Source organism: Lepisosteus oculatus, chromosome 23, assembly GCF_040954835.1.
Source record: "Lepisosteus oculatus isolate fLepOcu1 chromosome 23, fLepOcu1.hap2, whole genome shotgun sequence".
NCBI lineage: Eukaryota > Metazoa > Chordata > Actinopteri > Semionotiformes > Lepisosteidae > Lepisosteus > Lepisosteus oculatus.
In genome coordinates, this window is record NC_090718.1 from 12,054,789 (window position 1) to 12,077,867 (window position 23,079).

The 23,079-nt window shown below is 45.9% G+C and overlaps 1 protein-coding gene across 3 annotated transcripts in view; it reads left to right on the forward strand.

Moving 5' to 3' along the window:
• The window catches only part of LOC102691375 (cell surface glycoprotein MUC18), a 49,768-nt gene extending 30,947 nt beyond the window's left edge, over window positions 1-18,821 (forward strand). The window contains exons 2-17 of one of the 3 annotated variants that reach the window (XM_015337376.2): window positions 6,342-6,466; window positions 6,958-7,171; window positions 7,665-7,735; window positions 8,296-8,383; window positions 9,426-9,605; window positions 10,415-10,542; window positions 10,897-11,050; window positions 11,481-11,596; window positions 12,380-12,521; window positions 12,646-12,773; window positions 13,780-13,921; window positions 14,563-14,601; window positions 15,366-15,398; window positions 17,082-17,208; window positions 17,877-17,994; window positions 18,435-18,821. In XM_015337376.2, coding sequence (XP_015192862.1) covers window positions 6,342-6,466; window positions 6,958-7,171; window positions 7,665-7,735; window positions 8,296-8,383; window positions 9,426-9,605; window positions 10,415-10,542; window positions 10,897-11,050; window positions 11,481-11,596; window positions 12,380-12,521; window positions 12,646-12,773; window positions 13,780-13,921; window positions 14,563-14,601; window positions 15,366-15,398; window positions 17,082-17,208; window positions 17,877-17,994; window positions 18,435-18,437 — 1,808 coding nt within the window. In that variant the 3' untranslated portion in view covers window positions 18,438-18,821. The remainder of the gene's footprint in view (window positions 1-6,341; window positions 6,467-6,957; window positions 7,172-7,664; window positions 7,736-8,295; window positions 8,384-9,425; window positions 9,606-10,414; window positions 10,543-10,896; window positions 11,051-11,480; window positions 11,597-12,379; window positions 12,522-12,645; window positions 12,774-13,779; window positions 13,922-14,562; window positions 14,602-15,365; window positions 15,399-17,081; window positions 17,209-17,876; window positions 17,995-18,434) is intronic. The other 2 variants (XM_015337375.2, XM_006642241.3) reach the window with 2 other exon arrangements.
• Window positions 18,822-23,079: the final 4,258 nt, after the last annotated feature.

The window sequence follows — 23,079 nt, forward strand, 5'->3', positions numbered from 1 at the left end:
TCTTGTGAATAGTCTTTCTCTGGAGACATCAACAGAGATCTGAAACCAGGAGCTCACCAGATTCCACTCACTTAGGCAGAACCCGGCATCGATTCAAACCCAGAGGCATAATCTCTGGCTTGGAGGTTTTTTGGGAATGAAGAAGGAAGATTACCATGATAAAATGTCTTGCGTGAATAAGAAATATTTCTGCGGCATTTTCTGATGGGACGATTTTCCCCACTACGGGGGTGATGTTGTCTTCCATAAAAGAAAACATGGGGAAGGACATTCTACAGATTCTGCAGAAGCTTAGCAGAGCCTTCTGATCATGGGATCCAGAGGGAGTTGAAGTTGGGAGGTAATTATATCCAGGCAGGGTGGATAAAGGGGGGTGGGGGTGCTGTCAGTTGCGTGAGCCAAAAACATAGAAACACCTGCTCCTTTTTTTACAGCTATCAGAGGAGCAGAGACGCCTGCCTAATAAACATTTCACTGTGCAAAACCTTGATGAAACCACCGGGAAGTCCAGCAGAGCACACTTCGTAGAAAGAATCAACAGGGAGACGCAAACGGAAACTACATGGAAGAGCTTTTCAGATAAAAACCAGCGGCACGTCTTTACAAACCCCTCACAGAGGGCGGTGGCGGCCTGGAACAAGCTACCACAACATGTTGCTGCAGCCCGTATCCTGACTTCTTCCATGAAACAGCTGGATGAGGTCGTCAGGTCAATTAGCGACTGACTTCCAAGTGGGCAAGGTGCTTTGGAAACGAGGCTCCTGTCATTAGAAGCCTTATTAATGGTAACTTTACAAATAAGCAGGGTAAAGTGGATCTTAAGCACAATAAAACAGGGTAATTGAGCAGTGTAAAAGAAAATAAAGGGAGCCATAAAGTCGGCCTGCATACTTACAGAGGGAATCGTCAGTCAGGGGTAATACTGCAGCTCACTCTTTTCCTGCGCCAGGGCACACCCTCCCACACACAGTCTCACTCTAGCCTGTAGCTGCAGCTGGATCCTTAATTAACCCTCTCTGGGAACATAGATTAGGCTTTGAAGGGTTCAAAGACAGGTTGGCATGGTAGCACATTCGTTGGCATTGCTGTCTTGCACAGCTAGGGCTCTGGGCTCAATTTCTGGGGTGCTGCTATCTGTGTGGTAGGGTTTGTACGTTCTTCCCCATATTTGCGTGGGCTTCCTCTGGGCGCTCCAGTCCAAAGATGTACCGGTGGGTTAACTGGCTTCTGGCAAAACTGGCCCTGGTGTGAGTGTGTGCCTCTGTGCTTGTGTCTGTGTGTGTTCTGTGCTGGGCTGGTGTTCTATCCCTGCTTTTCACCTGTTGCTTGCTGGGATAGGCTTCAGCTCCCCAGCAACCCTTTACTGGATATACAGTATATGGTTAGAAAGTGGTTGGAAGATACTTTGATTGCAAGGCAGCTATTGTGTTTATTGACTGCTAGCTCCACATCTTATAATTGTGTATAATTTCTCAGAATTGGGTAGCTCTATCTTTTGATTCTAGAAGTTACCTTTTCAGATCATTGTCTTTACATGTTATTCCCTTATATATATCTATCCCTTTACAGAAGCATATCGGAGAAGAAATGTTCCTCCGTGTAGTTTCGGAGAAAGTGCCCAAGTGAACAAGTGATCCGTGCCTGTTAGTGAATGTCTTGCACCGAACAGCTTTTCCAGTTTGCCCTGAATGAGTACATAGAGTTATGCTTTCAATGTTCAGCAAATTTTCACCTCGTGCGCAGTAAGGCAATGCACTGACCACTCCTCGATACAGCATTCTCATTCTGTGTGGACCGAATAGTTGTTTTCTCACACAGCTTTGAACTGATCAAACATCCGCCTCACCAGATAACTTTCTCATTTAGGTTATAGAATTAATGAATGGCTACCTTCATGCTCCTGTCATGAAGCTTGTCAGCCTGCTGATAGGTTCAATGTGGCCCTGAGATGAATGTGTGTGTCTGCATTTCATCTTTAAACTCCTTTAACTGTTAATCACACCTGACAAGTATGAGATTTGTTGTGGTTTCTGTTGGTGGGTGCCAGGCACTGTAAAATGCTCAGTCATGCGAGACAAGGAACAGGGTGCACTGATTACATGTTTCCAAGTATTCTGTCCCTTTCAATCTGAACCAAGAGAATGGGCAGGGTGACTCAAGCCTCCTGATGTTTGGTGACACCAACCTAATCAAATTATTATCCTCGAGAGATTTTTGATTTTGTTATTGCTGCATTTTCTTGGTAGTCCTGCGGTCGTTTAGATTAATTGTGCTGAACTTTACTTCAGATAAACTATCCGTGAAGCATTTCCTGAGTTGAAGGGCTGTGCTTTTCCCCTCTGCCGATGTGTGGGTGAAATTAGGGGCAGGACGTTTCCTGGGAAGAGCTGTGTCTACACGCACAAGGCCTGGGATACAGTGAGGGAGAGGTGGGGAGGCTCTCTTCAGCTCTCCCAGGTGTGTGAACAATAGCAAGGGCCTGCAGAGGGAGAGGGGTCATGCTTGGCCAAGCATAGCCTGTCGTCTCCAATCTGGGAAGTGGAGGGGAGCCCCAAAAATATACCTCAGGAGAAAATTAGCAGACAGCCTGTGCTCCCACTGCCAGCGGGGAGAAGCAAGACAGAGACCCACTTTCTGCTACACTTTGAGAAATACTCCAGAATTAGATATTCCTGCCTGAAATAACAAATCTAATCCCACACCTGGCAGAATCAGAACAGCTTCCAGTCGTACTGGGGGAGGAAACGCAATCGAGCTGCAGCCCAGTAGGTGATCTCCTGTCGCAGTGGGAGGGGCAGAGAGCGAGCCAGGCTCACAGAAATGTTTCTTGTGTGATGTATGCAAGTATCCAAAAACATGTTTGTACTGCAAATGTCTGTACACGTTGTGTTGATTGTATCACCTTTGGCAATACTGCAGCTCATCGGACGCGCCAATGAAGCTCTTTGGATTTGAATTTGTATGACTTGGGGTACAATAGGGAGGAGAGGGGGGGAGCCCGGGGGTGAAAACCGTCAGGGGGTAGTTGAATAGCTCCAGCAGGGTGTGACAGAGAAGGGGGTTGGGGGTGGAGAGGCTGTGTGGGGTATTGTGTGCCCTTTAGTAGACGGGGGGCCAATCGAAAGACTTGGAGTTGTCTTTACCTACCACAGCACAGACAAGTCAACACCTATTTTTTGTTAGAAAAGAAAACAGTGAATTATTTCTGGAGGCAAGGAGGAGAAGGATCTCGGTACTTTGTTTTTCGACGTTGGAACTGGGACCCCCCTCCCCCAGCGCAGTTAACTTAGGGGTTGGAAAACAAGGGCCGAATCCAGGGCCCCGAGTGTTCGAGAGACGTCGTCGGCTGCGTTGCCAGGCTCGTTCGGGACTCGAGGCGTCGTCAAGTCTCAGAGTGGCAACAGGCCCGGCTCGCTCTCTTGACAATCCTGGGTTCTGCCCTTCCAGTCAGAAATAGGGAGCGTGCCCGCGGCCAGCCGCAAAAGGGAATGAAAACGCTCGCCTTCAAAAAATGGGCCGCGCGGCCCGTCGCCGGCCCCAAGTGCACAGTTAGCACTCTGCGCCTCTGAAAAGCGAAGTCGAGGCGGGGAGCCTCTCCGTACCCATCTGCCTATTCCCGGCCCCAGCTCCCTTTCCATCCAAGCTGTTGCCGTACCGACCGCGTGCGGAGCCATTAATAACCTGGCCAATCGCCGCCGGTGCCCCCGCCAGGCCCACGAGACGGGCTCCAGATGTTTCCAATTAAAACAGGAAAGCCTTTCGGCTGCCCCTGCCTGGTTTTTTTTTTTCATAACAAGCAGCGAAAGGAGGAGGAAAAGAAAGCGTGCGACAGAGCTTGCCTTTCACCCGGCCGGGGCGGCAAGAGATGCTGAAGAGGGGAGGAAAAAGACTTTTTTTAACCGGCGAGGGCAGCGAGGAGGGGGCTCCGAGGAAGGGAAGTTGTGTGTGTGGTGGGGGTGTTTTTAAAGTCCCTCTGCTGGAGTATTTGGCACTGAGGGTATCTGTCCTGTGAATAGAAGGCTTTATTCCACTTTTATTCTGTTTGAATGGCTTTGTCGGGGGCGCAGGGAGAAAAGCAGAGAGAGAGAGAGAGAGAAAGAGTAAGGGGAGAGTCACCACCCTCATGAGGAAGGATTGGCAATGAAAAGGTGCCCTGAGAAAAGTGCCAGGGCAGCACGAAATGAGGCTGAAAATAAGTGAAAAGTGTTTTTAATTTGCTGTGCGAAATAAGCCCACTCTCGAACAATTAAAGCTGAAATGCTTTTGCAGCCAGAAAATGCAGTTTCTTGACCAATCCTGGTCCATATAAAGCTACTTACATCAAAGCCTTAAAGCATCCTTAACACCTTTCAGATTACGTGTTGTCTCAGATGATACAGCACCTTTAACACAACAGAATTCAGCTCCTTCTGCTGGTGACCTCAAGGAGATTTGAAGCACTGTGCCAATAGTCATGTATTCAGCTTAGGAGAACTATACAGAAAGTGTTTTTCTCTAGAAGCTGCACATGTTGGGAGAAAAACTGTTTTTCCCCTTGTTTTAATTATCATGAGTATTAAGGGTTAACTCTTACCTTCCTCCTCGTTCCTGGGTGCAGAGGGACTGCTGTGCTGTTGAGAATGAGTCAGCAGAGCCATGACATTACTAATATACAGGAAATATCAATGCTGGAAAATCTCATTTCTAGCAATTATCCAGTTTCTGCAATGCTTGAAACTTTTCATTCTCAATTAAGAACCAGTGAGATAAATGCTAATGAAAAGTGAGATGCAGTAATGAAAGCAGCCTCACCCAGCTCACCGCAGAGCTCTTCCAGTGCAAACACTCACTCTCACAGAGCAGTACCTCCAGTTTCAGCCTCTCCTCCAACCGACCTTTGACCTCTTTGACCTTTAACCCTTTTCTCAGGTCAAGATGGCAATGGTGCTTTTAAACCTGGGGCTTTCTGGAAGTGTTGCAGAGCCTGCAATCTCACTGTGGCTGCATTCCTCATCTTGGAATCAGCAGACAGTGAAGAAATTGTTTCTTTCAACTATTCTGTCTGGGATAAGGGTTTCACATGTTGGGGGTTTTTCCCATATAAACAGCAAACAAAATAAATCTAAATCTAAATCATTTAATTGAACTTCACTTTGCTTTCCCTACGTACATGACAAACATTAACTTGGTTGGAGATGAGGGCTCTTTCTTTTTCCTGTACGTGATCTGTCATTACCTCATTGCAGCCCTCTGATGTTTGCCTTAACAAATGCTTCTTATTTTACCTTCTGATCTAAAGCTGAATTGTTTGAAAGTGGGCTGGTAGATGCTGCCAGACAATACACTCTTCAGGTTCTTCAGTGAGCCCCTGTTCTTCCCGTTGTGTGTGTTCTGCCTCGGGCACAAAAACACAAACTGCTCTGAAACCGTTTCTTTGAACTGGCCCAGCCTCGGTTTAGCAGAGAAATGTGCTATTTGGAAATGCTAGACCTGAGCAGAACCTCTTTTTTAACGGCACCAGAGAGAATGCATTTCTCTGCTGAAAATACATTCTGGAAAGCAATAGCCAAGTGTCAGATAAGACCACAGGCCCAGCAGCCTCATTCTGACTTCTTGTCCCACTACAGCAGACTCCTGAAACACTCCAGGGACACACAGGCCCCATCCACATGCTGAGGGTGAACACTAGATAATTATGCTCTCGCTAAATCAAGCCTTTCTTTCCATGTGCGGGTGACACACTGGAATGTACGGCCTTGCCCTCTGCTAATGTGCGAGAGGGTGGGTTTGCCGAATTCTTGACATAACATCTTCTTCGGCCTCCTTTGTGCAGCTCGTTACACCGAGACATTCATAGGGATGTTTTAGAGAGGAAACTCTGCAAGCACCAACCCTACAGCTGCGCTTTCTGATGAAGAGGCAAAGCCCAGTTGTGGTGGCCACATGGGTACAGGAACGTGGATGCTGAAAACGCAGTCTCTGGAGCTTTGAAATATTATAATACTTTCCCAAGCCTTTGCGAACAAAACCCTGGGCTTGGTTGTTTCATGTGTGCCAACATCAAGCTCAGGAGTAGATAACTCCACTCCTGGAGTGCTGAGTGTGTTTCTGGTTTTCATTCCATTTCAGACTTTAATTGAATTGAATTAAGTGGACAATAAGTCCATTATCTGAGCTTCCCAGGTCTTTCTCAGTTATGATTTGAAAGGTACCTTGAAAAACCACAGGAACATCCCTTGAGAGCCAAGGTTGCCTCATCTAGCTGAGTGGTGAAATGGCATGAGCAGACGTTCCTGTTGACCCCTTTTAAAAGTGCTGCCCCAACCCCCAAAAACTGACTTTCTGCTTGTCTGTGTCCACAGTGTCAGCACTGGTGATGGTGACCATGAAGGACCAGGTGGAAGTGTTCCAGGGAGATACGGCACACATTCCCTGCAGAGCCACCTTCAGCAAGACGCCCAGTGCTGTGCATGTACAGTGGTTTGTGGTGAGTAATGCTCTAGGATTCCATAGGCTTCCATGACTAATTCCAGAATTCCACATGGAAGAATTCCAGAAGGGCCACTGGGATTCCTTCCACCTCTTTTGGGATTACAGTTCTTTTCCATTTCTCTCCCTGCCAACAAATGCAGTCGGACTGATTTTATACCCATTTGATATGACCAGATTGGTCACAGTCTTCTCACATGGTAAGATGTTGCCTTGGCAAGATACTTATTTTGGTCAAGTTTTTCATTCATTAAATGGCTCCAGAAGAGGCCTAAAAAGTGGAAACCCTTACAAAATGAAGTGTTAATGTGTTTTCGGCCTGTCACATTTGAATTCTGTTGTTTTGGTGGCAAGTTGAGTACACGAAAGGGTGAAAGGGGACTTTTCCGGCACTTCGAAGTGCTCATGCGCCAACACAACAGGGGCAGGCAGGTGGCTCACATTTGTCAGAGGAGGGGATCATGACTTAAACACCACGTTGTTCCGCAGCGGGGGAGCAGCAGCCGGGAGCGGATATATTTCAAGGACAGGAATGTCAGCGTCGCGGACAACGGCACAGGGTACACGGGCCGCATCAGCATCGGCGACGACAACACCCTCACCATCGCCGACGTGCAGCTCAGGGACGCCCGCGACTTCATCTGCCAGGTCGGGGGCATGTCAGCTGGCAAGGGGGAGAACAGGACCGAGCTGAAGGTCTACGGTAAGAGGAGGTCTTAGACCTCAAGAGGCAGCTTGTTCTATTAAAAACCCCAAAACGAAGAGGACGCATCCTGAAAATGTAACCTTGTTTCCCAACGAAAACATCAAGCACCTAGTTCATCAGTTATAATATCAGTGCTTACCAAATAGCATGTTTTCAGCTTTTTAATGTTCTGAATTGAACAGAGGCGACTGACAACTAATAATAAATTATTACAGAGCAGAGAGTCTGTGTCCTTTTTTTTTATTCTTGTTGGGTTGCTCAAATCAAGTTATTGAAGCTGCTCTGCTTCACACGACAGAGATCTACTCCTTAGCGATGCCATCTGTAGTTCTGTGTATCATGCTGTAATCATTGCATCCCTCAGCTCCACTCCAAGAGTGATGCAATCAGTGCTTACCTGCGGTGATGTAATCAGGGCTTGCCTGTGGTGATGTCACCGTTCCTCTGTCCCCTGACCTTGCTCAGTGCTGTCTCTGGGCTCTTTCTGCAGTGACTCCAGAGTTCCCTGTGATTGAGGGCAGCCACTCTGGATTCTCCGTCACCAGTGACGAACAGTCAGAGGTCAGAGATCTCTCCTGTGCACCTCAGGCACTGTCTTCCTCGCACTTTAAGCCATATCTTTTCTAGGTGTCATAGAAGAAGAGCATTAATTCAGGATTGACTGTTTTGACCCAGGTTTCCATGATTTGGCTTATTTTGTTATTCCCAGCAAATTCAGAGTTGTATTAAAGTGAATTGTACACCAGGCCAATAAGGTCTTGCACCACAGCTATGCAGAGATTTGCCTATGTGATTAGTTCTGTCAAGGGGCATTGTAATCTCCGTCCTGTCCCAGTCTGGGAAGGGATGGCCTTGTGATTCATGCAGACTATCTGACGGGAAACCCTTTTGGTATTTTTAAATGTTACATCGGTGTTCGACTCCAGTAAATGTTTCTTTGAAAGAACGTGTTGCTGACCAGCACGTGTGCAGGAACACTGAAGGTTTTTTGTTGGGGAGGGAGGGGGTTAGAGCTGGCATTCAGTCAGTGGCTCAGTGTGGGTCTCTGGGTGTTTCACACCCGTGCTGGAAAGAAGCATTAAAAACCATTCACCCCACCTGTGCTGCGCTCCTCTGTGCAGATCGCGTCCTGTGAAGTCAGGAATGGCTACCCCCAGCCCAATGTCACCTGGTACCGCAATCACTCTCCCCTGCACCCACATGAGAACCGTGAGTACAGGGCTGAAACAGATGCTTTCACCAGTAATAATAATATTGCACTTTGGCTATGTAATAGTCTGAGCTGTACTGCAGCAGTATGGTTACATCTGAACACTCTCAAGTCAATCTATATTACATTAACGTCAGATGCAAACACAGTACTAATTTGATTTTCCATGCTGAATAACTCAATTACATTTCTATGTATCGAAGTACACACATACTGTATATATAGACTGGCTGTGAATGTACTGTCCCTAATTGTGAGTAGCGTCACTGCCTGTAAACTACATCACACAACCATAATAATACACACTCCACTGAAGACAGTCGCTCTAGAAGGATGGTATTGAGGTTGGGATGCAAATATGTCAGAACTTTGTGGAACACTCGTTAATCAAGTCATCATTGCTGCTTGCAGGAGCCCAAGACACCATCTGGCGGGGATTCCTAATCCTAATACATTTAGTGCACATCCAGTATCATATAGCACAATTTATAAAGGCATTTTCTTGCTCCACGCCCAGCTACGCATCAATCCTGTCACCTATGGCCAAAGCCCAACTAAAGATGAGATTTTATTTTAGATATTGTGTATTGACCAAGTGCATGACTAGGACAGTGGATCAGAGATGAAGGAGCTGTTTTCTGGCTATCTGTCTATGCTGTTTTGTGTGAGATGAAGGATGTGTTTCTTGTTGTGTGCTGTGTCTCCCTTGTCAGAGATGAAGAAGCTGTATTCTGTGTAGTGTCTGTACTGATGTACAAGATGAAGGATGTGTTTCTTCGTTGTGTGTTGTGTGCGCGCTGTCGTCGGAGATGAAGGTGCTGTTTTCTCACAGAGCGCTCAGCTTGCTGTGTGTGCGCTCTTGTGCAAGGTGAAGAATGTGTTTCTGTGTGTACGTGCTGTTGTGCGAGGTGAAGAATGTGTTTCTGTGTGTACGTGGTGTTGTGTGAGGTGAAGAATGTGTTTCTGTGTGTATGTGCTCTTGTGCAAGCTGAAGAATGTGTTTCTGTGTGTATGTGCTGACATGTGGCTCTGTGTGTTTAGAGATCACAGTGGTGCCACAAGTGACCAAGGAGTCCAATGAACTCTTCTCGGTGAAGAGCAGCCTGCTCTACAAGGTCTCCAAGGAAGACAAAGATGCCACCTTCTATTGCGAGGTCACCTACTCTGCCCCAGGAAGTCTTAAGATGGTCGAATCAGAGCGCATCAACATCACCGTGCACTGTGAGCCCCATATCTCCTCCGCACGGTCCCTGCCTTTGTGAATCTCTGTAGAAGCTGTACTTGCACATGCATAGTGGTTTTCACCAGAGCAGTCAGTGAAATTGACAAGGGAAAGCACTAAGCTAAGCAATGGCCTCGCTCTGTAGCTCTATAGAGAGATGAGGTACTGTATATGAGCTGATGTAGGATGGACTGAGGTTTTCTACCAGACACTCAATAATACATCACAGAAAAGAGTAACTAATCAGAGGACAGAAAATGATCTAATTTGCAATGTTGATGGTCAACAGTCAATAATTCCTCACAGAACATATAGATTTGTAGTATTTTGGCTCTTGCACGTACACTATCCTGCCAGTGTTCTGAATGATGGACCTCAGCCAGTATACCAGAGTTCAGACCACTAGTTTTACGAATGACGTTGTGAGAGCTGCAGTGAACAGAAAAAGTGGATCTCAGTGGGAAGTCTCTTTCAGAGAAAGTATATAATATAATTTTCACTCTTCACACATCTTTAGTTTTGACATAATTTCATGTTACCAGAGTGACATATTCTATACTCGTCACCTTGGTTGCATGGTGACAAACAGGAGAATGCCATCTACTCTTTTTTGTTGAATTTTGTTGAAAAGTTTTGTTGAATTTTTTAAGAGTAATTTCTGCTCTTTTAAAAAGGACTGCGTCGCCGACTAAGCTGAGCCTCCTCAGGAGTTGCCTGAGTGAGTTTCTTGTAGAGCCAGGAACCAGAAGGGACGTCAGTGGATTGGCTATAGAGGCCCAGCTTTCTAAAGAAGCCTTCTTGTCCACAGACCCAACCACCAAGGTGGAGCTGGTGAGCGAGTCCCCTCAGGGCCTGATTAAAGAAGGTGACACTGTGAAGCTGCGTTGCCGTGGTGACGGAAACCCACCCCCACAGTACACGTTTTATTCAACCAGGGTAAGAACTCAATCCCTAACCCCTCCAGCCTGACACCTCACCCCTCCTTTATTTATTTTGACAAAGCATAAACAAAACCTTTAAACTTTCTTTAAAAAATGTGTTGGATTTTTTTTGTTGGATTTTCAGCTTTCATATTCCCTCTCAGAAAACTGTCCAGGAAACCAGACACAGATCTAAAACCAACTGCTTTGTTTCTTTTAGTGGTGGTGGTGGAGGAGACATAGGACACAAGATAATCTCATAATGTAATAAAAACACTTGGCATTTACAAAAATATATAAATAGACTTCCCAATCTCTGTCTGCCTGTGCATGCTCTTACAAAATCTGAACAATCTTTTGTTTCGGTCAGTCAACGTCTACTGAGGAGACCGAACTGAAATCTCAGTCTGACCTGTTGACCCTGGAGGAAGTGGCTCGGACAGACAGTGGACTTTACCAATGCAAGACCCTGGACCTGGACACATTTGAAGAGCTCACAGCAAACCTGGAGATCTTAGTCCACTGTGAGTGAGAATGGATGAACACTCCTGCCCAGTACATCAAAGAACATCGTAATGTGGAATCGAGAGAAGGCCAGTCATTTCTGGGTAGCTCATTTCAGATTCCCACAGACTGACTTTCCTGCAAAAACAAGGAATTGGCATTGTTACCAACAACACAAAGTGTTTTCTTATCTGTCCACAGATCCAGTCGCCAAACGCATATTGCAGCCAGTGAGCAACGTTGGTACCGGACACCCTTACTTGCAGGCACCTTTGAGTTTCAGAGTTTCATAGGTCTCAGGGCTTCTTGATAAACAGATTCATTAAAAGACAAGGGGTCTTGAGGCTTTGCAGCAAAATGGGTGAAGGCTCTGCTTTGTGAGTCAGATCTGAAGTAGGCTTTTCAAGCAGGCTGACTTTGAACTGGACTGTGCGTTTTGTCTCTCTGCAGATCTGGACCCTGTTGTGCTGAAACCCTCAGACACTGTTATCGCTGTGGAGGGAGACCGTCTGATAGTGTCCTGCAATGCCCTGTCTTCTCTGAAAACCCAGGTTGTGTGGAAGAAGGTAAGAAGATGGAGACAGAGCCCACATCAGGCTCCTGTGAGCCAGGTGTCCAATAATGTTCAGATTCCCAGACAACAATGGCAGCCGATTCCAGGAGGAATTCTATCTGTCTCAGAGGTCAAAATGGGGTTTCCATGACTTGGGGCATCACTGGCTTTTGGGGCTCCTCTTTTTCGAAAACGGACTCCAACTCTTGTCCTACAGGGTCATGGTCCAGTGGAGTCTACTCTGTAATTTAATAATAATTGCTTACATTTTCTGGACACTCCACTCAAAGCGCTTTACAGGTAATGGGGACTCCCCTCCACCACCACCAGTGTGCAGCCCCACCTGGATGATGTGACGGCAGCCATAGTGCGCCAGAACACTCACCACACACCAGCTATCAGTGGGGAGGAGAACAGAGTGATGAAGCCAATTCATAGATGGGGATTATTAGGAGGCCATGATGGGTAAAGGCCAATGGGAAATTTGGCCTGAACATCGGGGTTACACCCCTAATCTTTTCAAGAAACCCCCAGGTATTTTTAATGACCACAGGGAGTCAGGACTTCGGTTTTACGTCTCATGCGAAGGAAGTCACCTTTTTTTCAGTATAGTGTCCCTATCACTATACTGGGGCATTAGGACCCACATAGACCACAGGGTGAGCACCCCCTACTGGTCCCACTTACACCTCTTCCAGCAGCAGCTGGCCAGGCTCACACCTGTTGAGCTGCTGGCCATTAAATTGCCCTTCGGAGAAAAGAGTCCGACGGCCCCTTTCTTTCTTTGCTGGTCTAGAAGGGGGAGTCCATCTCAGCAGGCAACACGCTGACCCTGACGGAGGCTACCTTTGACACAGCGGGAGAGTACGTCTGTGAGGTCAGCGTGCCGGAGCTGCCTGGGCTGGAGAAGAGTGCTTCGCTGATGGTGCTTGTGCAGGGTGAGTGCACGCAGGCTCACAGCTGGAGACCGCAGCTCAACATCCAGGAATGGAGACCTCTCTGGTGGGGGATAGAGATCGTAGTTCCGTGAATTAAGAGTTCCACATTGTTTTTTCTTGTCAGGAATACCAAGGCTGAACATGCATCCTGAGACAGAGATAGAGGAAACTGTGGGAAAGTTTGTGAACCTCACGTGTGAAGCCCGCGCGTACCCCCAGCCCAAAATCCACTGGGTTATATCTGGCACTCAGGTACCTGCAGAGCAAGGAAACATCAGGGGATGATGGGACAGAGTTAAGAGGGAATTTTAGAACAGCAAATACAGTTACGAGTTGTTCTAACTCAATGACGTAGTCTCCAGCACAACAGTTTCAGTAAAGTTTTGTAAATGACCCTTGACTATGTGTTGAATTGCTTCCTTGCTGTCACTGAAATGCCGGTGAAGGTTTTTACCTTTGCGTACATTCGGTTTTTCTCTCTTCTCATTCCCCTCCGCTCTCCATTCCCCATCTCTTGCCCTCCTCTCACACCATTTCTGTCTTGTGCGCCACATCCCACGGCCAGAGACCCAACTGACCTCGTGTTGAGTCACTTAGACTGTCCTCAGTTGTCCACTTCCGTCGTGGTCCAATTGCTTGGAAACCAAAGTGACCCCTGTTTTTGTCATGATGATGAAGTATTAAGAAAGTACTTAAAGGATACAACTCACTTTTTAAGCACAGTTGATCCCTCCAAAAAAGGGTTTAGCCCTAGCTTGGTTGTAATAAGAAATAGCAAATTAGTAATATTCAGTGCCAGGAGACTAATACACAGGGTTCAGAGGTGCCTTGTATCTGTTGCAGAACACTTTAGCAGGTGACAAACTCCCAGTCCCAAACCCCAGTCCACGACGGCAGCCTTAAAACCATTTCAGCATTTTCTCAGAAGCTACGTTAGCCAATACCTCCTCTCTATGCTTCTCACCCAGTGTCAGGCACATTAGTCCCTACTCTCTGTTCTTCTTTGAACACATTTGTGTTTCCTTTTGTCCCTGCATGGTTTTTTTCCCACTCTTGGTATTGATGTACATATCTGGCCTTTCGCTAATTAGTTTGTTCTCCTGTGCTTTTGAAAACTGCACTCCTCTGATTATTTTCTGGGCATCTCAAACGTCCGTTTTTCAGCCTTAACCCTCGGGGAGCCGGACCAGATCTGTTGAAATGAGAGACGTTTCCCAGCTGGGCAGGGGAAGCAGTAACTCTTGGCTGTGTGTTTCAGGACTGGCGGGAGGTGTTCAGCCACGCGGGTGAGCAGCATGTGGTCAGTGTGGTGACCGTCAGGGTGACCTCCGGCCTCCAGGCGGCTTGCAATGCTTCGAACGAGGCCGGCTTCGAAGAGCATCTCTTCGCCATCTCAGCCAGTGAGTGCCAGTCTTGCTGTGAGCAGGAGGTCATTTGCACATTGGTGGTGACGTTTGGGCTAGTTTATCTCCAGTGATGCCTGTGTAATATACCGTACAGACACCGACACCAGAAGCTCGGACGTTTGGACAAACAAAGACTTGCAGACGCTCTGTAGCCCATATTGCATTGAGCGCCTGCTTCTGGAAAAGGAAACCAGCTTGGCATGGTTTTCATTTCCCACACCCAGGGGGAGAACATTTTTCCCTTGGTAAACTTCCGCTAGCGAGCAACTCACGGAGGGATGTTCTGATGCACAGCACAGGCCTCTTTTTTCCCCCCAAATCTGACCGGCTCTCATGCAGCCAGGCTCTTTAAAGTTGATTTCAGCTTCGGGTCTACAGACTCACCCGGCTTTATAAGGCAATATTCGCGAGTGTCGTAAAGATAGAAGTGTTGGCTGCTTTAGAAAGATCACCAACAACTTAACAAACGGTTGCCCTTAAGAGCCTGATTTGTGACCATCAGAAATACCCACTGTGTATAGTTTGCAATTACAAGTGATTGTGTAAGCCCTATTTTCCCTGGTGTCAAGACAAGGAACAGATGCAGCAGCAGTGATTTGCTGTGATGGTAATAAATCTCACTTTTTGTATTCCAGCTCCTCTGGTAACTACCTCTACTGCTCCGTCCACCACTGGTGAGTTTCAGCTTTTACTGTCTGACTTCAATACACAAGAAAAAGAATCATTTTCCTACCTCTTGACCTGGAGGTCATGTGTTGCAGACTCCACAAGACTCTTCATCTTGATTTTGATGATCATTAGTCACCGAGCGATGAAAGCCATGATTAATATAAAGCCAAAAAAGCAAATTAATTCCTAATGATTTTTTCACAGTCTCTACATCCAGCACTGTCCTGTGTGAAAGCACTTCACCAGGAACATGTTGCAACACAGTATAGCTGAAAACCAGTAGAAGGTAGCTCATGTTTAAAACGTCACTCATATTAAACGTATGGTTTCTATTAGCTTGAGTTTAAACAAGACAGCTTTCATCAAAATTATTTTCTAAATGGTAAAGTGACAGGTTTTAGATGTTTAAGTGCCATGAAAGCCCCTAATCAAAAAGTTTTAGTTTAGTTGATCTCAAGTCAATGTAGAATCAGAGTCAGAATCTACTTTATTGAAATTTTCCTTTGGCCTCATTGAGACAACAATATCAAGAGTGTCATGCAGGATACCTAAAACCTTCAGTGGATCTTACAAGATGTATGCAATCAGTGCAATATAACTGACAATTCAATATAACAATACAACAAAAACATAGGGTTCAGGTGTGACACAGGTGTATAGGCTGTCAATACAGTGCTGGGAAGAGGCTCATACATTGGAGTTTGAAAGAGTAATGGCACTTGGAACGAATGACTTCTTAAAAATGTTATTTCCCTCTGGTTTGTTCTAGTCACAAAATCCAGAGAGAAGATTGTGAAAAAAGGTTTGTGCTTCGCAAAAACGCTCCCTGTTCTCAGCTTCACCCCCACCCCAACTCATTCCCACCCTCCCACTGTGAGCATGCACGGCTACATCTAACCTAAAGCACACCTTTCTCGCTCGGCTCCTCCTCTACAGAGCCTCCAGGTGTGTCTGCAGCAGCACTCGAGTCTTCACAGCCAGAGCGCGGGTCTGAAAAATAAACCCCCGGGGCAGCTCTGTCCCCCTGGACGCGCTCCACAGCGTCACAGACAAAGGCGCCTTGACCCCAGGCCCTGCTCCTGCACTGAACCCTCAGCGAAGACCCAAGTCATTCTTTATAAAGAAAAAAACAACAATGTATCTTGAAAATCTGCCTATTTTCATTCCCCTTTACTGCGTTTCAAATGTGGTATAAAAAAAACAAAACAGAAAAGCCGGCTGAGGAGAAATGCAGTGAAAATCCCGAGGCAGCTCGGACAGCGCTGAGGGAAATTTGATGGAGGAGTGCGAAAACAGCTTGTGCTGCACTCAGCAGCTCTGCCCTCACAGGCTGCCTTCCTACAGTAGCTCAAGCCCCTGTGACAGGCTGAACTGCAGTCTTTAATCTCTGGTAAACCTCAGGGTAACAGAACAACAGGGGCACAGAGCATGATACTGCATTGGCGCTGCAGAGAATGCAGAAGAAAGAACTAAGCTTTTGCTTTTTAATAGAGGTTTTACCTCCGTTTGCAGAGCACTGAATCTTCCAATTGAAAAAAAGCACAGAACACAAATACTCGATTACTTTGGAATATGAAAGCAATGTTCTGACCCAGCAGGCTCCATCAGAGATTACAGACTGCACGGACACGGGCAATTTTCTTGTTACAGCTTCAGTTCACATTGGGGTCAACCCAGTGGTATTCCAGCACGGGGCAGGTTTTATTTATCTGAGCAGACCTGCGCTGCCTTCTTGCAGTGAACAGAACCAAAACAAGTTTGCCCAATTTCGTCACCTGAGCCTTTCGGTTTCCCCCCCGACTAAAGTGCTCTGAAATGATGAAATGCTGGTGCCTACTCCAAGGCAGTGAAAAAAGTAAATAAAAAAGGACAAAAGATTTGCTCAGATAAATAAACTGCTGCATTTGTGTAACCTGTCTCTGAACTGTTCTTCAATTACATTATAGAGCATGGCAAATTCTCGTGTTCAAATAACAAGAATGTGGGGGAACAAGGGGGTGATATTTCTGGATCTGTGGGACCTTCACCAGTGTTCAGAGGTCAGAGGTGGAGATATTCCATAATCCGTTTTCTAGTAAAAGTGGAAAACGAATTCCTCCACCTGTTACATTTCAACTGTGAAAATGATTAGTTAACCAGACAATGTCAAAATGATCACTGTCGATGATCATTTGCTTACAAAGCTGAGGATTTGGATGAAACACTCTGGAATGAGGTACAAGAGAATGACACAGGAGCCCCACCTGGGTTTTGATCCCACATGCTACTGAGTCCAGAGACCTCGCCACTAGCTCCACAGGGCTGCATCTAGAGCACAACCGGATTTTCAGGCTCATCAGCAGAAATACCTTTGTAGACGGAAAAAAAATTCATCGCTCCAGGGTACTGCAGTTCGATGTGCACGGTGAAAAGAGCACAGCGAACACCAGACCTTCAGAAGATGGAAGAAATTTACCCCTGCTGCACTTTCCTTCCTCTCCTCTAGAGGGCAGTGGCGTCATCATCGCGGTCATCATCGTGTGTATCCTCCTCCTCGCCATCCTGGGCAGTGTCCTCTACTTCCTGTACAAGAAGGGCAGGATCCCCTGTGGCCGCTCGGGCAAGCAGGACATGTGAGTCTCCTTCAGACGTTCAGGACTTTAATGTAATCTCCCATTAAGGGTGAGCATAGGCTTATGATGGGTTAAAATGGAAACAGAAAACAATACCATTTCTATAGATACTGTATCATAATGCAGTCATTGGTAGATCGGGAGCACAGATTCAACAAGGCCAACAAAGGAAGACCATTTTTAGGTGGTTATGGGGATCATACGTAAAAAAAGGAAAAAGCAAGGGCAAATCTTGATTAAGAAATCCCCAAAAATATAACGGAACTGCTTTTTAATTGACAGATCCCAGCTGACACTAGGGTAGACGGGGAAATGATCAAGCAAAGGCTTTGTTTTGATGCTCGGCCTGCAGCACAAGTCAACAATTTAGGGTTTGGGTGTAGTTTATGGGTGGGTGTTGGGTAAGAGGAGAATGCTGTGGCAAAACGTAGGCCGAGCAGAAAGCAAGTACATTTATGAAGTGGGGATGCTGGAAAGGTTGGTGAGTGTGTGTTGGGGTGAGGGATGACAGGTGCTCAGGGTGCAGTTTTAGGGCTTTAAGGTCCAGCTGAGAGCAAGGCTGAGGATTAGGAGGAGGAAAAAGGTTAGTGTTGTCAATGTAGTAGCAGCAGCTGTGTGTTTCTTGGGTTAATGCTGCTGGTGGTAACAGTGGGCGTGTTCCTCCTCAGCACAAAGGAAAAAACCACGAAGGACGACATCGTTGTGGAGATGAAGGCAGAAAAGCCAGCTGAGGAGACAGTGCTGCTACAGGGAGTCAATGGTGAAAAGAAACCCCCCAGTGACCAGGTAACTATAGAGGCTCAAATAAAAAAATCAACGGCTTTGAAGCTTAAAGGCTTCACTGATCTGTGTTTCATGTTGCTTTTGTTGGAAACAAATTTCCAGAATACAAGTGGTCTTTCCGACAGAGATTAGTACTTTATCAAATCAGTAGAGAAAACATCTCTGTACTAGGGCCCTACCAATATCTTGATAGTTGCAGATTCCACACTATTTATATATTGGGCTTCAACAGCAATGTCTTCCTATGTACTGGACTGCATTACAAAACACAGAGCTTCTGCAGGCATGTTACAGAGTTGCAGCACTTGAGGTTGACTTTCCAGCTCTTTGCGTGCTGGGATAAGCGATGTAGCCGTATCTTAAATATGTCACCCTGCAATATCTCCCTTCAGGCTGTTTACGTTCTCCTGTTTCTTTCTCTTCTCTTTGTTTTTCTTCTGGAGTAAAGTGCGAGAAATACATCGACCTGCGGAACTGAGGCCCGGAACGGAAAAGGGTGTAAAAGAGATGGAAAATCGCTTGCTCCTCCTTCGAGTTTTGCGCAAGGTGTCATTTTAGCAAAGCAGATCCTCCTGTAGATACGTTCATGAGCCCTTTTAGAATCCCGTCCCCACACAGCTAGTCACAGCTCGAGACGGCTCCTTTCAGAGAGGGACATTCGGAAACGAATCCCAGATGGGGCGACCAAAACTTCTCTCGGAGACAGAAACGTTAAATTTTTAGTTGAAAATCCCTTTTTTTATACTTTGTGTTTTTTTTTATTTCCATTGCCATTCCAGGCAATGGGTGTAAATGATGTTTATTTTTGTTGTGCGTGGCGTTTGTAATATACAGTGCCTTGCGAAAGTATTCGGCCCCCTTGAACTTTTCAACCTTTTGACACATTTCAGGCTTCAAACATAAAGATATAAATTTTTTATTTTATGTGAAGAATCACCAACAAGTGGGACACAATTGTGAAGTGGAACGAAATCTATTGGATTTTTGAAACTTTTTTAACTAATAAAAAAATGAAAAGTGGGGCGTGCAAAATTATTCGGCCCCCTTGCGTTAATACTTTGTAGAGCCACCTTTTGCTGCGATTACAGCTGCAAGTCGCTTGGGGTATGTCTCTATCAGTTTTGCACATCGAGAGACTGAAATTCTTGCCCATTCTTCCTTGCAAAACAGCTCGAGCTCAGTGAGGTTGGATGGAGAGCGTTTGTGAACAGCAGTTTTCAGCTCTTTCCACAGATTCTCGATTGGATTCAGGTCTGGACTTTGACTTGGCCATTCAAACACCTGGATACGTTTATTTGTGAACCATTCCTTTGTAGATTTTGCTGTATGTTTGGGATCATTGTCTTGTTGGAAGATAAATCTCCGTCCCAGTTTCAGGTCTTTTGCAGACTCCAACAGGTTTTCATCCAGAATGGTCCTGTATTTGGCTGCATCCATCTTCCCCTCAATTTTAACCATCTTCCCTGTCCCTGCTGAAGAAAAGCAGGCCCAAACCATGATGCTGCCACCACCATGTTTGAGAGTGGGGATGGTGTGTTGAGGGTGATGAGCTGTGTTGCTTTTACGCCAAACATATCGTTTTGCATTGTGGCCAAAAAGTTCGATTTTGGTTTCATCTGACCAGAGCACCTTCTTCCACATGTTTGGGGTGTCTCCCAGGTGGCTTGTGGCAAACTTTAGACGAGACTTTTTATGGATATCTTTGAGAAATGGCTTTCTTCTTGCCACTCTTCCATAAAGGCCAGATTTGTGCAGTGTAAGACTGATTGTTGTCCTATGGACAGACTCTCCCACCTCAGCTGTAGTTCTCTGCAGTTCATCCAGAGTGATCATGGGCCTCTTGGCTGCATCTCTGATCAGTCTTCTCCTTGTCTGAGCTGAAAGTTTAGAGGGATGGCCAGGTCTTGGTAGATTTGCAGTGGTCTGATACTCCTTCCATTTCAAGATGATCGCTTGCACAGTGCTCCTTGGGATGTTTGAAGCTTGGGAAATCTTTTTGTATCCAAATCCGGCTTTAAACTTCTCCACAACAGTATTACGGACCTGCCTGGTGTGTTCCTTGGTCTTCATGATGCTCTCTGCGCTTTCAACAGAACCTTGAGACTATCACAGAGCAGGTGCATTTATACAGAGACTTGATTACACACAGGTGGATTCTATTTATCACCATCAGTCATTTAGGACAACATTGGATCATTCAGAGATCCTCGCTGAACTTCTGGAGTGAGTTTGCTGCACTGAAAGAAAAGGGGCCGAATAATTTTGCACGCCCCACTTTTCATTTTTTTATTAGTTAAAAAAGTTTCAAAAATCCAATAGATTTCGTTCCACTTCACAATTGTGTCCCACTTGTTGGTGATTCTTCACATAAAATAAAAAAATTATATCTTTATGTTTGAAGCCTGAAATGTGGCAAAAGGTTGAAAAGTTCAAGGGGGCCGAATACTTTCGCAAGGCACTGTATACTGTAGTATTTAAAATAACTTCACGACAAAACGACTTTAAAACAGAAATGGCACCGGTACTTCAATCACGGCGGCTTCCACTGTGCTTAACGCAATTTCTTTTTTGATGTTTTAGCTTTCCCTTTTCGATAGAAGAATCGATAGAACGCCCCTAACCCGAACCCTAACGCTAACACAACACTGAGATACTGCGAGCTCCATCCTTACAGAGTGATGCAGAGACCACTGTGCTAGACTGGTGTCTCTCGTACCAGTAGGCCCTCTAGTTTTAGCCCTTAGCTTTCAGATCTCTTACATATCTTACAGCCTGTGCCTTGTTCATTTGGCTGCCAATTGCATGGCTTGTTAAGAACACACATGCAAACAGAAGGATCCTGTTCACGAAACCCTCACGTTTTGGTTTTGGTTGAGATCGACGACGAAACAGAATATCAGGCTCCTTTTTGGCTCGGACACATTATCACCGAATCATGCTTGGGCACGCAGCATGTGAACGAAATGCCCTGAAAGTATCACCTGCAAGAACGGGAACATCCTTAAGGAGGTAGATGAGGGACAGGGCTATTCCATCACCAATATACTCATTCCAAGTCACTTTGAAACTGCAACAACATCGCTTGGGCAAGGTGGGGTACATGAAGAACTGAGCGTAAATAAGTACCTCCTGTTTTTTTTCCGCATACGTTTTACTTTGCTACATGGGAGGAAAAAAAAGCGTTATGGGTCTCGGGTATGGCTTTGTTTCCTTATGCCCGATACGTCTTTCCTGAGCTTTGTAAAAATGAATTCATTTCAGGTCTCTCCAATCCTCTTCTATTGATTTGCTCTGAGGTCTTGTGTTAACAATAAAGCAGCAAACAGGCCCAAAGACCAAACAGTCGCCTCAGCAAGAGCAGTAAAAACGCAATCTAAACCTGAGACAGCGTTGCAGGAGATCGGGGCTCTTCTCTGGACACTTGACTGCAATGGAATGAATGGAAGACCTGGGTTTCTTGGTGCAACACTGGTATGCAAAACCAGTGCTGCCTAATTAACAAGACAATGTCAAGTGCTACACAAATACCAATAGTTAGACTTCAGCTACAGTTATGGCTTCCACTGCAGAGAGGATGCCTGGGATCTGTAGCCTCAGCCAAGTGGGAACACCTGAAACATGGCAGAAAGCATGAAAATAATTCCCTCACCTCTCAGCAGCACATGGAAAGTGGAGGGAAATTCCCAGGTCCCTCACCCTTCTTTCAGTTGTGTCTTGTAGTTCACGGTTGCCGGGAATTTCAAGAGGGAAAAATGGGGATTTGGAGGCGGGAGGGATTTCTGTAGAAGTTACATTACAGGGTTTCCAAGTTTCGGGGCAGGGTGTGAAAATGACGGTTATGTTCACCTCCTTCCTCGGTGGGCTGAACTGAGTCCTCAGTGCTCCCTCTAACTGGGGGTCTAGCAAGGGGAGAGACAGACCAGATACTTTTACACTCCGTTTCCCTTGTTCACACAGAGCAGCGAGCCTTTCCTGTGAACTACCGTCAAGCTCTTGCACTGTTTGTAAATAATTGTGATGTAGAAATGTAGACTAGCTGATGGTTCAGCTGACTGAGAGGGGCTTGTTCAGCGTTTGTTAAAAATTAGCGCCTCCTCCTAGATTGTTATCTTCCAAGTGCAGGGCTCTCTTCTGTGTTTTTGTTTTAATCCAGACATGAGTCACACTGAAATGTCTTGGTCCCTGATTTTGTGTTAGAAGAAAATGATCGTGAACCCAGAGCTGTTTTGGAAATGAAACACTGTTAAATGTGTTGTCTTGGGTTATTTTGAGTGACCTTTTAAGTGTTTAGCCTCGCAGTAGGTGTAGAGCTTAGTGTTTTACTGCAAGTCTGCAATGTTGAGTGCTGGGCTGCAGTGTTCAGTAGCTTAGTGCTGAGTACTGGAACGCAGCGTTCAGCAGCTTAGCCCTTAGTGCAGGATTACAGTATGTTCAGTCGGTCAGAGTTGAAGGCTGACATGCAGTGTTCAGTTGCTCAGTGTTGGGTAACTGGGCTGTAGTGTTCAGTAGCTCAGCACTGTGTGCCGGATGCCAGTTTGTATAAATTACTGTTTATGTACTTTTAAAGCACAGCATCTGAAGGAAAGACACAACAGTCTGACTTGGGCCAAAGCAGCATTTTCCTAGTAATAAAAATAAACTCACAGAAAGAGAAAATTAGCATCTTTGTTACACTGCTGTTACTTTCATTTGTTTTGTTTATTTTAATGTGTTAACTTAAAATGGTGTTTGACTGTTGGGCACCTTAAGACTACTCACTGGATAATTTATAGTCAAACCTTTTCACAGCCTTGGTCCATGACAGCGCATTAGGCTATGAGGAGGTGGGAAGAGTCAAGGTACTGTATGTAACAAGCATTTAATCCTGCAAAGACAGACAGACACAATACAACAGCTGCTGGATGTCAGGGAGGGGTTGAGGTTGCCTTGGAAACTTCGGAATCAAACAAGGAGCATTCCAGGGGTCTGGAAAGAGCACCGACAGCCCCTGCTTCATCTTAGCCTACGCTGTCCCGAAAAGAGCTTTTCGAAACACCGTTTGACTGTAACCGATGTGAATCTGTGAACATTAAAAGGTGTGAGGCAAGC